Source organism: Mixophyes fleayi, chromosome 7 (genome assembly GCF_038048845.1).
Source record: "Mixophyes fleayi isolate aMixFle1 chromosome 7, aMixFle1.hap1, whole genome shotgun sequence".
Taxonomy (NCBI): domain Eukaryota; kingdom Metazoa; phylum Chordata; class Amphibia; order Anura; family Limnodynastidae; genus Mixophyes; species Mixophyes fleayi.
In genome coordinates, this window is record NC_134408.1 from 120,429,552 (window position 1) to 120,448,535 (window position 18,984).

General features: G+C 37.9%; 1 protein-coding gene across 2 annotated transcripts in view; it reads left to right on the plus strand.

The window, feature by feature from the left end:
* The window catches only part of PDE11A (phosphodiesterase 11A), a 426,226-nt gene that overhangs the window by 68,944 nt on the left and 338,298 nt on the right, over positions 1-18,984 (plus strand). For both annotated transcript variants that reach the window (XM_075180554.1, XM_075180553.1), the window contains exon 2: positions 15,216-15,374. In XM_075180554.1, the coding sequence (XP_075036655.1) occupies positions 15,216-15,374 (159 nt within the window). The remainder of the gene's footprint in view (positions 1-15,215; positions 15,375-18,984) is intronic.

Consider the following 18,984-nt stretch of genomic DNA (forward strand, 5'->3'; position numbering starts at 1 on the left):
CAGTTACCTGTACATATGCCGCAGACACTCTGCTGCTACCTGCCTGGCTTTCGTGTGCTCACAGTTGGATGCAACACATGCCACTCTGAAATGCATGCTTATAATTAGGTGCAACGATGGTATAGTCTATTGTCTATGCAGTGTGTTCTAACACCATCTCGCTATCATGAATAGTTACAGACCTGCAGGGTTTTTTTCAATCAGTGTTCAATATTCTGAACTTCAATCAATACATTTTGTCTCTGAACGGGCTAAATTAGCCTTTACCTTTTCATTGCTATCTAGTTAAGCCTTTGTTTGGGATTCTCCTTTGTGACAAAAGAATGACCACATTCCGTACAATAGTTTTCACTTTATTAAGCCATTTTGTAGGTTTTTGATGAACCCGGGTGGGTGTCTACTGCATCTGCCAGTCTTCTATGTCTTACGTAGTCATCCAATAATCTCCTCTCTGCAAAGTCAAAGGGTCATTTCTCCTTGCTTTTCCTACTGCTCTGTTGTCTTCAACACTGTGAACCACCTTCTCCTCCTGCACACCCTTCACTCCACTAGTCTTCATGACACCATCCATTCTTAGTTAACTTCCTGCCTTTCCAGCTACGTCTTCTCTGTTTCTTCCTCCTCCTCCCCTCCTCTCCCTCTACAGATTGGGGTCCCACAAGTAACTATCATGGGCCCTCATCTCTTCTTGTTGTACACTTCCGTTGGGAAACTACTCAAATCCATCTTTCTCCCGTACCACCCATATGTGAACGACACCCAAATCTTCCTCTTCTCCCCTTCCCTCCTCTCTTGCGTATCCAACTGTCTTTCTTCCAGATCCTCATGGATGTCCCAATGTTTTCTCAAACTCAACTTGTCAAAAACAGAAATCACCTCCTCCCCTCTAGAGTCTCCATAGCTCTCCATCACTGTTGACAGCCATGTCCACTGCCTGGGTCTTTTCCTTTACTCTTCCCTCTCGTTCACTCCGCACATCCAGTCCCTCATTATTTATTTTTTATTTTTTATTTTATTTCATTTAATATAATTTGCTTTTTATTGGTGTCCATCATATATATTGCACTCTTTTTGGATTTCATATATGTATCAATGTCATTATAAGAGCAACAGCGACATAATTATTGAGAGCGCTTGACATATATATTTTTGATGGTGTAGGCTAGCTAGTAGGGGGAAACATAGTTATTCAGCACTGACCACAGTGTAAATACTATTCTCCATAGCCTTTCAATCTGTTTCTCTTCTCCTGTCAGTTTCAAGCTTTTTATTGGATAGGGATATAAATGTTTGTATTTGTTTACTGTACCACCTTGTACAGTTTGTGTGATTTTAAAATGACTCATTAGAATATATTTTAAAACCATAAACATATGTGTTTGTTAGTCATTTGGACAGCCATTTTTTGTGCTGTGTTTTCTCTGAAAGTATCAAAGATGACTTGCATCCCGTGACCTTCTGACAATCTTATGACTCAATCACCATATGCACAGTAGATCTGTGTCTGAGGGAATGAAGTTTGTAATAGGAAGGAGTTAGAAAATCTGCTCTGGTCTTTCTAGATTTTAATTTTCAACAACCTGTTTCCTTCTTTCGAGGAACCAACGCAAGTAGGTTGCTCTTAACTATCCAAAGAAGAACGAAATGCAGTCTCTAGTCAGGTATGTGCTATGAGTCATTAAGGAGCGCCAAGCATAAAAAGGAGTAACTTGTGCAAAACCATGTTGCATTGGAGGGGGAGGTAATTTAAAATGTGGGGACAGATTTATAGTTGGGTAGGGCATGTCCTAGATCAACTTTAAATTTCAGTGTAAAAATAAAGCTATCAATTATTTATTTGCTAGATGAAAAAACAGCCAGTATGTGCAAAATAATAAACTAATTTGCACCCCTTACATTGTAACATGGTTTGTGCAGGAGAACATTTACTCCTTTTTTGCCTTACTTTCTTTAATGACTCAGGCCCAAATGCAAAAACTACATTTCATTGCATTAAAACAACTGGACGATTAGCATTATGTTTGTCAAACAGGTAAATAGATATTATATTTTTTTATATACAACATAAAGTCTAAAATGTTTATTGTAAATCTTGTTTTTCTTTATTTTATCAGACATGTCTGTCCCTTTAAGAGACAATACAGGCTACCAAAGTAATTGCTGTGAGTCTCTCTACACACTGCGCTCCATGATCATATATGGCATGTAACAGAATTGATAGAATTGTAACTCATTCGTAATGAGTAAAAGTAACAAGCCTTGCATTGATAGGATCAATGCTTTTGATTTACCATGTGTCCGCTTTGATCCACTGTGCTTCTAAAACACTTGACGCATGAAAAAACTGTAATGATTACACAGTGCTTTGAAATGCTTCTTTAGTTATTGATTTGAATTGAACCCTAGTTAGATGCCGCTAGTAAGAGACTGCATTATTAAAAATCATTTATCTTGTTTATAAGCACTATTAGGGAAATGGACAGACACTGGGATCTCTGTGCCTTGTCTACGCCAAACCCTCCTTAACAAGCACTGCAAAGCAGCAAGATATTAGTGAACCTTTTGGGAGCAAACTGAGGCCTCGGGAAGATATGCTACTAAGATCGTTTAGTAAATGGTGCACGATCCCAAGTTCTGATAATAGCAGTAAAGTATGATAAGTGATATTGTACTATTACCATAATAAAACTGTCCCCAATTTTATAATCACTGGTTACTAATAGATTTTCATATACAAAAACGTGCTGTTTTGGAGACCTTGCATTGTATATAGTTCTACTACTACAGTATTGTTTGCTAAACTCTGTTCTTGCATTAAACATGCCATTTTGCAGAGGTTCTGCTGCTACAATCTTCAAGTTATGCTATTGCTTTCCCATTTCACTACATTTCATTTTGTAATTTGCAAATTCACCTTTTGCATAATTTATTATTCATAGAGCTGGAATGATGACGGCCTTTTTTTTATTCTGCTGTCTGGTAGTATGTTTGGGTTAGAACTATTTTTTTGTTAAATTTTGAGCCCAAATGTGCATTGAGGTGGATATTCCACAGAAAAGTTTTGAAAATTCTGTTCATCTCTATTGCTAAGATATTGCAGTTTTTATTTTTCTGATTGATTCTAAATACCAACCAATCCAAGACCTGGGAACAGGTGAGATCAGTGTAGCACATTTTTCTATGTCTCTGATTAGTAGGAAGCTCATAACATGGGAACAGACTATTTGCATGTCTCCAAATTGTTGACAGTATGGGTCTCATTTACAAAGCACATTGCAACCGAGGTGTGGCACAAATTTTTTGTTGGTAGTGTAGTGCTCTACTGTAGAGCCTCTACTGCAGGAAAATAAATATAGGATTAGAGAACCTCTGAACACTCTTTTCTCTAATCTCACTGCTGCCACAAGTATTATGTTGATGCCTTGTTAGACTTGGGTCAGACATTGGAAGCAAAATATATCAATCACTTTTTCCTAGCTCTGGAGCAGCCTCAGATGTCACAAGGTTCCTGAAGGCTATGAAGAGGGTCGGTGTGACACAATCCTTCTCAGCGTTTGAGAAGAGGTGAAAGTGATTGGAGAAATATAGCCTTAGTACAACCCAACTCAGACACAGAATAAACGTAAATATCAGCCAAAGGTCATCACAGCTCATCCCACATAAAGCTTTAACTACACCTTAAGGTAGCTTCCATGACCGTCACAAAGGCAGAATACTGCCCCTCCACCCTTCCCGGCTACTAGAAAAGTAACGCCAGCCACCTTGATGAAGCAGAAAAACTGTATCTAATCCATTTGCTGTTGTGGTGTTTCTCTATCACAGCAATATTTTTCAGTCTCCTGGGATTTAGTGTCCCATTAGCCCCAATCAGTGTAGTGTTTAATGTATCTGCTAAATTATCTCAGACAGAATGTACCATTTCATAAATAACGTGGTTCAACACGCTCCATATTATAGCATTTCCCAGTTTCACCTTGACAGCAGCTTCCTGTGATATGTTGTGCCCCTTGTTTTCCTTCCAATCCTATTGCAAGCACAGCAAGAAACCCAAAGTTGTGCCCTGTAAAGATGAAATTTGTCAGAATGAAGCAATAAAGAATCTTGTGGAGTGAGTGATATTTTATAGGAATAGCTTAGGTCATGTAGACCAAGTACAACTTGTCAAAAACTAGGGTGAAAAATAGAATTGATAAACACACTAAAGTACACGTTCTAACCTGTTCTGTCATTTTTAATTGGAAGCATTACAACAGTGTGAAATTCAAATTACTGAAAGTTCATTAATATATAATATTGATCCTAAACAACTAAGATATGTTGTACAAATAAGCGATGTTAGATTATTATGGTACTTCAATCCTTTTTTTTTTTTAATAAATATCAATATTCTGTACCAGACAATAAAAACAATAATAGTAATAATAATAATATTTTTTTAAATAAATGTTTACTCCATACAAAATAATTACCTAAAACCAGATAAGAACTCATGTGAAGTTTGCTGAGTTCCTAAAAACACCTGTTGTCGTCTTTTGATTACCATAATGACATGGAAATAATACATTTATATGAACCTATCCCAACTCGCTCTGTTTATCTAAGTATAATATGAATATGGAAAAATATACATAGCATTGAAAGGTCCCTTACAAGCATAGATAAATGTGTCTGCAGGGTTTTCCATCTTTTGTAACATCCTGCGCCCATTTTTACAGGTACAGTTATGGTGGGCCATGCCAATATGGATGCCAGTTGCAGGGGAACAAATGCACTTCTTTTGACGATGGTGTTTATTGGTACCTACACAACAATAAATTGATAGTGTTTTTTGCTGAAACTTTTTGTACTGCATCTCCTTGCATATAATTGTCTGCTTTGAGGTTTGAATGAACATCACGTTGACAAATATAAGATTGCAGTTTGTTCCTGGCTTTTTATGGTGGGTTTGATGGAAGGAGCTGTGTGGATTGAGACATCCTTTGCTGACTGCAAGCTAGATGCAATAATACACCTGCTCCCGTCAAAACCAACATTTTCTAAGGATTTTCAAAAGGTCATTAGAAAATATTTAGATTTCAAGAAATGGATGTTATGGGCCTGATTCATTAAGGAAAGTAAATGGCTATATGTGCCGTATTGTGCGTAAACTCGATCTGCGCATGTCCAGCATCGGACCATATGCCAGTGACAGCAGCAATGTCCAATTCATCATAGATGCAGAGTACCCTTACTACAGTCTAAAATGTAATGGGCAGAACGGGCAGGGGAATGGTAGTATGCATGTAGTCAATGTACAGTAAGGGTGTGCCAAGCTTGAGCACATGCAGCAACATCCGATTCAAGCTTTAGATATCTCAGAAGTACGTGTTTTCTGTTGTATCACTTGCACCAGCTACAGGTTGGGTGTAAGTGCAGATTATTAGTGATGACGGTCGCATATGTAAGCTAGAACATGTGTTTGCAGGAGCAACTGTAAAATTGCATTTTGTGTATAGTATACATTAATTACATCCTAATAAATGTATTTTATGGGGAGGGGAATGAAAAAATAGGCTTTTCTTTTATTTTCAATGTTTTTTTTTCTGTGTGTTGTTTTGGGCCTTTATAGTCCTCATATGTATTGGACGTATTCTGCAACGTATTGTCTGTCAGATCAGAGCCGACCTAGACCCGTATTCATCTACAGGTGTTTCTTCAGATCCACTCCTTGTTGAATATGAACGTACGTATACCCCCTCCCCCTCCTTCCCACAAAAAAAACACACAATTCATTTTGCGTGCCTTAATGAATCAAGCCCTATGTGTTTTTGGGGGCCTTTCCGGGATTACCAGGTGTCCACAGAACTTTTTTGAATGTGTAAAATGACTTGATTCTTGCATATTCTCTTTCATGGTGTTGATTTGGCCCTGTTGTTATTTCATTGAGATGCCCTTTGTACCACCTAGATCCATTTTATACAGGAAAGTGCATTTATATGCACATATAAACCAATGTAATAAAAACATGAAAATGTCCAAATGTGACACATGCAGTAAAGACACAAACTAACACAACTTGCTTTAGGCCTCCTAAACTCACCTAGTTGCTGGGGAACTTTTGTAGCTACAGGCACTACACTACTAATACATTGGTAACTGCAGTGGTTGTATTTGCAAATTCCCAGAGGCTATTCAACAGACTGCAGGGAAGTTTGAAATAAAAATGGCAATAGTCACGTTTTTGAGGCTGTCAACTTAATTTTACTGAATGTTTGAAAGGAGGGTGGATTGGGGTTTGCCTTTAGGCTTCCTCAAAGTCACCCACTTAACACAAGGGACTACAGACTTAACCGAATTGAATCTTGGATATTGGTCAGTGCTGCAGGAGATTGCCTGCAAGGTCTGACTCGATCATTTGGGAGCACGAGAATGACGCCTATTACACTATCTTTCAGCAAAACATTCCCAAGGCAATAGAAACTCCTAAATTTCCTTCCACAAAGTGAGGCTCCAAAAGATAAACTAGAAGGTTTTATGGTTACATCTTTACTTTAAATTACATTATTATTGCTTCATAGTTTTTTATATTATTTCTGAAAAACAAATCCATTTAAAATGACAGCAGACGGTTGTTTGAGCAACTGTAAATCTTAGGTCCCCCACCTCTAGGGAGCCTTATACTTAGTCTCCCCCATATTACTTAAATAAGAGATATGTTGATTCTCCCACATTTCAGCAGTCCTGGGGGACTTTAAAACCAACACGGCTCTTTCTTTTCTGTATCTTGATAACAGAAGAAATCTGCCTGGACTTATTGTGCAACCATAGTTCCAGCCTCAGTTTTTTGTAATGGAGTCTGGCTGCCTAATCACAAGCAATAAAATAGTTCTGCATTCACTGCTATGCAACATTTTGCTAGTCTGAAAGTTTTCCCAGGCTGCTAACACCAACAGTCATTTGAGAGAATCTAGTACTCTTATAAAAAGTAGAGGTCCTAGTGGACTCCCCATTTAATGGCTGTACAGGTAGTACACTCATTTTGGTGAGGGTTTTTCTGGGCGTGGGTAATTCAGAACCAAGGCACAGACAGCTCTCTTGTCCAAGACCTTGGATACTCTCTAGTGGACAAGAAAAACATTAACTAAAAGAAAGCTTCATAAGAGACATCTTCCGTAAACAAACAAAGATTTCAGCCAGGCATGGATAGGCTGCACATGGTGTATTAAAGTATATTATCTACCATAAGCAAGAAACAATGGAAACAAATACAGTCCATCCACAATCTACTCACCTACATTTCTTGTACAATACGTACGCATCATTGGATATATGTCTTACTAAGTGCCTACGTTTATTTAGTTCTTTTAAGAAGATAATTTGGATAATGAACAGCTTTAGATTTATAAATTAATGTATTTTTAAATGTCTTGCCTACAGAGCAGTCGTGAGACTGAACACTGTAATTATCAAGGTGGGAATACATCGTAAACTCCTCCACTTCTTTGATTAGCATCAGCAACTTTCCATAGAGTGTATTATTACGGCAGTACTATAGGAAAAAATGTCTTAAATATAAGTTGTTTTCTTGGTGATAGGGGATGGGGAATGTTAATATATTATTTTGGTCCCACACACCCATCCAACATTGTGGCCCTGATTTATGTTCGTCCATTTGTGTACCATAACTTGTGTGAAATAGCTCTACACATGTGATCCGAGAAACGGACCTTACGCCAATGAACGCAATTCCATGCAATTCATGTCTGAATGCAAGGGACACTTCTTACTGCCTCGGGCTTGAGAAGCGGAGCAGGGGAGGGAAAGGGCGGATGGACATAGGCTATGTACAGTTTGGGTGTGCTGACGCAGATGCGGCTGTTTTAAGTCCTGGGTTTCTTGTAGGCACCAGTTGAAGGGCAGGTGTAAGTGCCGACTGATGGTGATGATTGACACGGCATATTGTTTCTATTAAAAAGTTCATGTATGTGTGCCACTAGCTAGCATAGAACATGTGTATGTAAGAAACATTGACTATAAAATGCATTGTATGTTCAGTACGCATTAATAGCATCTAGATTTATATATTTATTTAAAAAAAAAAAATACTTTTTTTTTATTTTTTATAAATTCATAGTTTTAGTAACAACTCTACTTTTAAGAATAGTTCATTTATTTTATCAATTACTTTTTTTAGGTGTTCTGATGTGACCATTTAGTGAACAGACACCTGGGGGTAAATGTATCAAGCTGAGAGTTTTCCTGCAGGTTTGAAAAGTGGAGATGTTGCCTACAGCAACCAATCAGATTCTAGATATCATTTTGTAGAATGTACTAAATAAATGATAGCTAGAATCTGATTGGTTTTTCAAACCCGCCGGAAAACTCTCAGCTTAATACATTTACCCCCTGTTGTGTGTATGAAAATGCCAAATAACATTTAGGCGGAGTGTACTTGCAGAACCGTAACTTAAAATTTTAGTGCCTGGGCCGATAAGGATCAGCCGTCAATTTTAGCCAAATGAACCTAAAACATTCATAAACTGCGCCCCCCTTCAGCATTGCGCCCTGGGTGATCACCCCTCTCGCACAGCCCTAGTTACGGCTCTGTGTACTTGTACCCAGATTCAAATCGAAACGTATCTTTAGATACATTTGGATTTGAATACAGTTGGAACTATGCACAAGTTCACTTTTAAAACGCAACTTGTTTGCAAGTTTCGTCCGAACATGAATCAGGACCTATATACTTGAAACTTTGCACCTTGAGAACATGGCCTGTTCTTTTGTGACACACAATTTGTGCAAACTTTTGCTGCAACTTGACTCATCTCTTTTGCTGCATAAACATGACAGAGGACTGGGGAACATCAGCTGCAAGTAACATACAGTTTGGTGTAACATACACATTCTAAACCTTTAGAAAAGACAAGAGGTGAAAGTGAGACAGAGACTTAAAATTCCTCAAGGTTGTCTGAGTAGCCTTTCAGCAAATGAGAAGGGAAACAAAGATGTAGTTGGCAATAATGACATAATGGATAAGAAAATAGACAAAGTCTACGGTATGTCTGGGGTGGGTGTGACAGTATGTCTGTAAAGACACCATTAAGTGCAGTCATTTTTTTCATCGTTTCAAGTGTACTGCCGTGGGCTTGCCTAGACATCTCTGTTACCAATGGGTATATTTGACATGATAAATAATATAAAGAATGACTGCTTCTCTGTTATGTAAACAAGCAATCACTGCTACTTGTGTATGAAATCTACGTTACCAAATGTGACAGATTTTTCCACAAGGTATAATCCAAATTTGCAAAATTGTTGCATTTGCAACAGTTGCCTCATTCTATATTTGGGTGCAAAATTCTGCACCTTTCACCACTGAGAAGTAGAATGAATTGGCTGATCATCATCCCAGCTCCATTTATAGGCTATAAACTCTGTGAAATATTAATTGACATATGTAGTAGCATTCTGTGGCATAGCAGAGTAGAGTCACAACTCAGTTTGTATGACCATCATTTTCAACTGTCCTCAGTGCTTTATTTCTCATGTAAATGTTCTGCCCAAATGCCTGGAGGTATCGCACCTTGCTGTAAGATACCAGAAAGTTATTAATCTTCCCCAGGCACATTTATACTCTCACTTAGTATATATGGTGTCAGAGATCAGTGAATAGGGGCACACAGTAGATCCCATAATGGCACAAATGCTATTATTTAGTTGCACAGAAAATCACATATAAGGCTTGGAATGTTTATCATTTTTAAGTCTTAAAGGAGAACTCCAAACATGTTATAAAGCTTAATTTTAACCTTTGTAATCCATATAAGTCTATTTAATACACACTTATAGATTAAAAGGCCAATGCAATTCCCAGTTATTACCGGTGATAAAGGTCAATGCAAAAAAATGCAATACATTTGTCATTGTATGGCGGCACGGTGGCTAAGTGGTTAGCACTTCTGCCTTACAGCACTGGGGTCATGAGTTAAATTCCTGACCATGGCCTCTGTGAGGAGTTTGTATGTTCTCCCCGTGTTTGTGTGGGTTTCCTCCGTGTGCTCCGGTTTCCTCCCACACTCCAAAAACATACTGGTAGGTTAATTGGCTGCTAACAAATTGACCCTAGTCCGTCTGTCTGTGTCTGTCGGTGTGTGTGTGTGTGTGTGTGTGTGTGTGTGTTAGGGAATTTAGACTGTAAGCTCCAGTGGGGTAGGGACTGATGTGAATGAGTTCTCTGTACAGCGCTGCAGAATTAGTGGCGCTATATAAATAAATGGTGATGATGATGATTGTCACTCTACTCTTTAACTTTTTGTGCTATTGAGATAAAAAAAGGATTTTTCAAGCCTATATTATTTCCCCATAGAAAATATACGGTGAGCACCAAAGATCGTATTTAATTCTTTTTCTTTTTGCAGCATCTTTGTGTGCAGTGAATTCTCATGATCCGCTTGCCATGCTATGGATGGCAAAACGTTTCCTGGACAGTGGAAAGCAAGCATAAATGTCCTATTCAATTCTTTTTAGTGTAATGTTTTCACACACATGCAGTCAATTTATGTTGCCAAATCTGCTTGTCACTCTTTGGGTGGTGAATCGCTCCTATATTTTAATGGGGAAACTGATGATGATAAAACCGTTACCTTTAATGATAACCCCACCAGGGTTAAGTATTGCCGGCTCTCATGCGTTTTGCATGGGGAGGCCTACAGATCAAGTATTGCGGGATGGTATTAACAGAAGAAACCACTGATACAATTTTTTATTGACTTAATACATATTTTTTTCAATGGAGATTTGATCTCCTATGCTAGTTGCATAAAAAAAACTAAGTTAGAACCGCATGTGAATATGCATAAAAAGGCTATGTGGTGGAGCATGAGGTTTACCCATGGTTGATTGGCACTGGAAGCATTCGCATACATTTGGAGATTTTTTTATTAAATGCTCCAAATAGCCTGTTCATTTCAATTAGATTTCCAGCATGCAAAAACCACAGTGAAATGAGTGGGCTATTGTAATGAATGGGAAAGGCTCTGCTAGTAAATTAATAAATGTAAAAATATAAGTTAAAAGAGCACCGCAAGTCCATAATCCGTGTCAGCACAATACAGCACAATACAGCCTGGACTGGTTCCCATTAAATTGAGATCAGCGAGTGTGGGGGCCTAAGGCTAGGCAGATTGGGCCAATCATAATATAACAGGGAAAGCTGAAGAGGTGGGCCACCCTGTCTTTGAAGGAAACATCATCATGCTGGTCATATAGAGGCTAAAGTCTCTGTGAAGAGGGGGGCTCAAGAAACACCCCCCCCCCCTTACATGACTCCAGCCCATGCACTGAAAAGCGCTAGGACTCTTCCTGCCCCCTACCCCGATCTGTGTGGGCTGAGGATTTGAATCCCAGTGGTTCATTATGCCAAAATAGAAAAAGTAAATAAAAACACAGATGCAAATTTGAAATTAAGTTTACACTCCACATACCCGCATTCAGCACTTTATTCTGCAATGAAATGTCCTTTGATTGTTCTTCTGTCTCTGTAATCCTATGAGAAATTCTTATTTTTTTTGTAATCTAATGGGGAATTGTTCTGACTTTGTAATCTAACAAGAGACAAAAAGTAAAAGCCAAGTCTAGGCTATGAGCACCCACCTTAGAATTTTATGAGTGAGGCTTTTCTCCCATTGGGTTACAAAAACAGAAACATTTCCCATGCAATAATGATGAAGAAGAAAAAGGAGAACATTTTATTTTATTTTACAGCGGTAAATGAATGGTTAAACTGCATAATGTTGATGCTTCTTTCCACTGTACAATAAACCTCTTTTAACACGTGAACTTATTACTGTATTTATGAAAGACACGGATATAAATTTGGCAAATAAGGTCACAATTTTAATTATAATTGAAAATGGTGACAGAAAGAAAAATGTGTGTTCAGCTAAACAGCTAATACAAAACCAAATGAGTGGATGGCCAACTAGCCCGGAATCCACTAAACCAAGGACATCATCCCTTACTGAATGGCTGGTGCTTAATCTGGTGTCAGATACACTACACCCCCTCTATACTCACAATGACATGTCCACATAAAGCAGGTTAAGGGGTCCCCTACACAAAAGGACCAAGAGCCACTTTTACTTTGAAGGGGGCAGTGATCTGCGGACAATCAATGAAAACGCCTTGAATTAGCCGTTGACCGCAATGCTTTTCTGTTGCCAAATGTGCCTCATATGGTTCCACAGTTCCCCAAAAGTTCAATCAAAAACAGTTGTGGAAACAGCGCTACTGAAAGATACAAACAAAAAGAATCCAACTCTAGCGAGCAGATACTTTCATTTAATTTGTTGAAACATCATATGCAATAAGTGAAAATTTGGGCATGAAAGATGCTGTATTTTTACGTTCTATTTATTTTACTAGGCTGAATTGGCCCCATATAGGAGTCTTAAGTAAAAGAATGCATATGTCCCTACAATGGTATATAGTATATTTTATACTTTCTTCATTTTATCAGCTTGTGTTACAGAGAGGACCTGTAACTCTAAGAATATATGCAGAAATAGAAATAACAATTTAGGGCATCAACTCTATTGTGGGGTGTAAGTGTACGCACTTGTATGCCTGACAGATATACTGATGTGTTAACAGTTGGGCGTAGCTCAGATTTGGCTACTCGAAGTTTTCCCCTGGATGAGTAGGCTACCTCCCTCCCAGATCCCACTTTTCTTTTTTGTGAAGTGGGTTGGCTTTTCAGCCTCCATCTCTGCTGCACATTGTCAGCCAATGAAGAATGGGGTGTGTTTAAATCACAAGGCTGTCCTGTGCTTAGTGGTAGGGCAGGGGGTCAAAAATGATGTCACTTATTCAGTGTTTTAGGTGCCCCGAAAATTATATCACTCTATGCGACTGCCTTAGTTTGCTTAATGGTAGTGATGGCCCTGTACCCAGCATAATTATCTCATTAAAAATACTTTTTGTCATGTTGCTCTTTTTTGACAAATACCCTTTTTTAATGTGTTTTATAGATTAGAATAGAGAGTGCTAAGAGAAATCAACATGAAGTATATTTAGGAAGACGAAAGTTGAACCTCGTAGAGCATAATTAAAGTATCCAAGTGTTATATTTTGGCATAACGTATGGGGAGGATAAAGTATATTGAATTATCACTGCCACAGACAATTATTAGCAGAGACCTTATATAACATTTTATCTGATTACCAGAGACAAAGAAAGACCTTGGGGATGACTGGAGACCACTCTGCAGTAGATCAGTGCACAACATCTCAGTCAAGATTGATGATGTTGATGATTGGGACAGTTGTCTTGTTGTCAGGCTCTGCTTGTGAGCAGATAGAATGATTTGTTGAGCAAATTAACTGCGTTGTAGAACTTACACAAAACCTTCCTAAATATTGAACTTGTTTATCATCTTCTATCACAAAGCTGCCACCAATTCTCAGGCTAGAAACATTGTTATTAACTCAATCACACTGACGACGAGCTTGGGATACACGTGCAGACATAAAAAAAATCAGTGATTGCACTTAGAGATGTACACGTGATAAAATATTGCTTTTTTAATTGTGTTGCACTGTAATGTATGATATCATAAATTCCTTAGCATGTAATGTAAGTAGGTTGAAAAATTAGGCAGAATCAAATTAATATTTAAAAGTTTCACAAATCTTATCGCAAAGAGAACTGTTTTTATTGATCGGTAGGTAATATTCACATATATATGAACCGGACCTCCTGTATCCTTAGCACTTTTGGGCAGGGAACTAGTTGTACAGTTTTCACTATTGTACATATGTAGATGACTGAATTGTTAATAAAAGCATTACAAATACACAGTCAGTGACACATAGTTATTGCCATACAGACACCCAGGAATATATGGTACCATTTTTAGTAAAAAGGCAAAAAGTCCAGTGCTACCTTTCCAATAGCAGGACAACAGTAGTGCAAATAAATACCGCTATCCCACCAAATAGAAGTAGTCCAATCACTGGTATCCCGCCATACAGGTGACAGAGGTAAAATCAATATAGATCTTTAAGGTGCTGTAAATGGCAAGGAAATTGCGCATAGATCAAACAGTTTATTAGAAAATGTATCAGTGCATGATGAAAAAGAACTGACCTTTCAAACACGTAGCATGAACACAAGTCTATCCAGGTTACCTGAACTTTACAGCATGTTGCTGGGGAACGGTCGGCAAATATTCCACTGTTCTTTTATCACTATCTATGTGCAAGTGAAATTTTAATTGATAACACATTTTCTAATAAACTGCTTGATCTACGTGTGATTTCCTTGTCAATTGTCGTGCCAGATATTTCTTGATATATTTCTTGAATACAGTCCCCTGTTCCCTGATCTAGAATAGGCTACAGTTTTGCGGCCTAAATATGTATTTTGAATTTCCTACAATTTCATTCAATGTGATTAATTTGAGAATCGCTACTCAAGAGTTCTAATCATGCTACATTTTTGAGATACAGTTGTTTGTTGCCCTGCTTGAGTTGCAGGGGTCAAGGGTCCACTAATAAGCCCAGTGCCTGCTAAATTCTTAAAATGTCCCAACGCAGTTCCAATTAATTTTGCAACCAGTTGTGAGCTGGAGAAAATCTATTAACTCTCTTTTCTCCCAGGCTACTTGGTTGATTCTGCCTATGGCTATCTCAAAAATTAAACTCGGTCGGTACAATGGTACAACTGGTTCACTATATCTGTTTACATACGATACATGGTATTTATATTCAATATGTTCCACAACTGTTTTAATAAACAAATTAGGCTGAAATTACTACTCTAATAGATACATTTATCACGTTCCTTAAATAAGGTGTGATATGCAGAGACATAGTAGCTTCGTTACTGTATATTGGTCCAGACATATTTACACATATAGTAGACAGAACCTTTCCATGGACATTGGTGAACACGCGTACAGGTAACACAGCACAAATCTTCTGCTCTGCTCTTATGAAACCTGAGCTTTAGGAGAAATCACAGAATTGTTTTCTGAACTATTAAAAGACACACATTAAATATAAACATTTAAAGGGAACACAAATGAATACACTTGGCATTTAGAAATACTTTACTGGATTTGCGTAATATTTAATTATCCCACTAGTGTTCATAAATGAAAATCCTAGAAATCCACGTGGTATGAAACCTGTTTGTACTACAATGTGTTCATTAATATTCTTGTCTTTTGTAGGACAGGCGATTCAGTGATGAAATAGACAAGCTCAGTGGATACAAGACAAAGTCTTTGCTGTGTATGCCGATACAGAACAGCGATGGAGAAATTATAGGCGTTACACAAGCGATAAACAAAACCCCTGGAGGAGCCCCGTTCACTGAGGAAGATGAAAGAGTAGGACTAACTTTTCATGTTTCTAAAAAAAATAAGCAATTATGATATAATGTAACAATATGAATGTGCAAATTTACAGTACCATTATATTGGTAAATTAACAAAATTGTAAAATTTTATGAAATACACGTTTTTTAATTTGTAATTGTGGTAAAACTGTGGGTTATTGCGGTGTGAGTAAACAAAATTAAATTGAAATTTAAAGGGTAGTGCTCAATACAGAAGTGTGGGTGGAGGTGCAAATGTTGGTGTGGGTAGTGGGATGAAGTTGTGTTGGGGCAAAGAGATAAATGCATCATAATATCCATTGTGATTGGCTGATGAACTCAGCAGCAACATTTCATACCTAGCTGAGAGGACATCCTAGGATTAAATGTGTGTGCCACAAGATCGGCTCACTTCCTACCCTGGGATGCCACATAGGTCCCTACTGCTGTCTGGTCTCCTGGCCAATCAATATTAGAATAGGACTGGGGGTTTCCATCCACTTTAAGGCTATTATAAAAGGAGCTTTAGGAATTAAATACTCAGGAGTCTTAAGCTGGGTACACACTACAGAATATTTCTCCCTATGAGATAATTTTAACAATTTTATGTTATTTGGGATTGAAAGTCCCGAATTGATGCGTACATACTTACATGATTTTACACGATTTACCTTCAGATATGTGCTCTTCATCTGTTATACCCTTCGGCTAAAAAAATCATGGCTCTAAACTCTATGGAGATCTTCCTACACTGCTGATCGTGAGTGCATACACACTGCAGAATTTACCTGACATCGTTCCATCGTTCATAGTGATTTTTAGTCAGTTTATAAAATCAAACCAAACGATATGATGTGCTTTGGAACGATACAACATGATCATGGGAGCGTACACACTAATGCAATTATGGACCTAACAGTTGTTTATCATGTAATTGGTGCGATAATTGGGTGAAAAACTGTAGTGTGTACCCTGCTTTACAGTGTGAACAAGATATAAGGGATAAACTCACACTACTGTGAAATATAAGGATATTAGAATTCATTGAGGAAATCTGCAATGACACATGTAGAGGACTTTTATACTGGTCACAGAAGTGTTGAGTTCTAATAATCTTATATAAGCCAGGAATGCATTTCACCTTATAATACATGGCTAGTTTGTGACATAGAAATAAAACACTGTAGCATTTATATTGTTATTTTATTTATTATGGTTTGGTATACTTACTTTTAATTTACTTGTATTTTGTTTAATAAGACAAATGAAAGCTCTCATTCAGCTGTGATTTGTGAGATGATGTTATCCCTCTGTGACAGCGGATAGGGTGGACCTGATCCGTAAGTGGTGATTATACTTGTTATAACTCCTCTGGGTGTATTGTGGATAATTTAATCTCTAGCAGAGTGGAAACTGTAATGGAGGAAGAAATTAAGCAAAAAAAAAAAAAGAAAAGAGAAGTAGGTATTGTTCATGAACAGTGTGTGAAACTGTGGTGAAAGATTTTGTTATCTGTGATGACCATATCTCCCAACATTGTCCCGGAGGTAATTGTCGCAGTGAAAAAAGGGTGTGGTCATATTACCGCCATGGATGTGCCCGGTGCTTCTGAAGCGCTTGACCATCCCAAATCCTTCTCCTGTACAATGGCTTGGAAATCTTGCGTACCAGTAGCATCTGCTCATCAAAATTATGTCACTGTTCATCTCCTAACTTTCCCTGACAAACCCACATAAATCGGTACTGTCCTGTCTGATCCGGGACAGTGTGGATGACTAGTGATGTCAGTTAGTGACAGAGATAGTGATTATTTTCTAATTTGTTTATACCAGTATTCACACCTTTTGCTTTGTGTTTTATGTTATGTTGTGACTATTTAAAAGATATGTTTTAAAATATTATTGTGGACTACTCTGGATATAACAGTGCTATATAGTTAGGGTTGTACTTCAGTGATTGTATTGTCTAACCCTACATTTTTTTTTTAAATAAGCCACGCCCGAAGTGGGGGGTGTATACAGTGGCCACAGTGCTACTTCTCCTACTGCCATCATTGTAAAACGATCATATATATAGGTATAGATATAGATATAGATGTATATGTATAAATACATTCTCATGTTGGATAATAAGCTTATATTTTAGATAAAATTACATTATAACCATACTTGTCGACTTTTTATTTTTTAACCGCGGGAGATCCCAGAAGAGGGGGCGTGACTGGAGGGCGGAAGGGGGTAGAGCAATTGCACCATTTGGTCCCGCTCCCTGTGACGAAATGGAAATTTTGTTGCATGGGCAGGGCCAAAATGGTGCGCATACCTTCTGATAGCATCATTGAGGCTCACATCCTGCCCACTTCACTAGCAAGTGGGCAGGATGTGGGAGGATTGCCTGCTCTCCCGGGAGTCAGGGAGACCCACCTGGAATTCGGGAGTCGCCCGGACATTCTGGGAGAGTAGGCAAGTATGACTTTAACCCCATAATAAATAGACATATTATAATACTTCGTGACTTAGAAACAGACTAAATTTCACAATTTTGCTATGTGTGAGGTGAAAATGAGAACAACTTATTAAAGACTTTTTTTTTTTTTTTTAAAGAAGATATGGCTTTCTTTTTGTTAGCTGTGTGTAATAAAGTGTTTAATAACATTTTTGTGGACTTCAATTGAACCCCTAGCCATGAAATTTAGGAGCAATCCTGACATTTCAGGAGTTGAAACCGTATAAAACTATATAATATAAAATTCTCACGCGCTCCTTTTTTGCTAGTGCCTTATTTGCCAAAAAAAGATATCACCGTTGTTAAGTTTAAAACACTGACATATAGGCAAACACTGGTGATATACCCACTCAAACAATGCTGTATCAACTCTAACTATACAGTAATAAACACCACAAGAATTGTGATATCCATGTAACAACTTCTGTGATACAAAAATGTGAAACTCCGTGAGGTAAGTTCTAAAAGCACACTGTGTGATTACCTTTGGAGAGTATACGCAAATAATATGAACATACAAAAAAGATCAGAAAAAAAATTCTTTAAACAAACCCATCACAACTATCAGATGTTCATAGGGGAAATTAATTTTTACATGTATGCAACACAGCACAATAGCAAATAGCCCAAAACTGGAAGAAGCCTAAACCACCCCCTGTTTTAACCACATTTGGTTGAGTTCTTCTATAGCGGGCCTGACCAGGTGTTGTGAAACTACAAGCCCTAGCATGCTTTGCCAGTAGATAGCCAGCTGATAGCTAGCAAAGCATGCTGGGACTTGTAGTTTCACATCCTGATGAGCCACAGGTTGGCCAGGCCTGTTCTATAGAATATATTATTACATTACTAATCTAATGACCGATACTGTTAGCAATTAACAGGAAACATTGAGGAGCTGGTACTTCATAAAGGTGTTCATTTAACAGAATCTCCTAGCAATCTCCCTGATCCTCTCCCTCTTTTTCCACCTTTTCCCTTTTCTTCTCCTTGAGCCTGTATAATTTGTTACTATGATATGTGTGTATATGTAAATGTACTATATTCTGATATGAGACCGTGTTTCATTCTTCTTTATGTGTTTTACATCTATATCTGAAGCATACTTGCCAACTTATGGC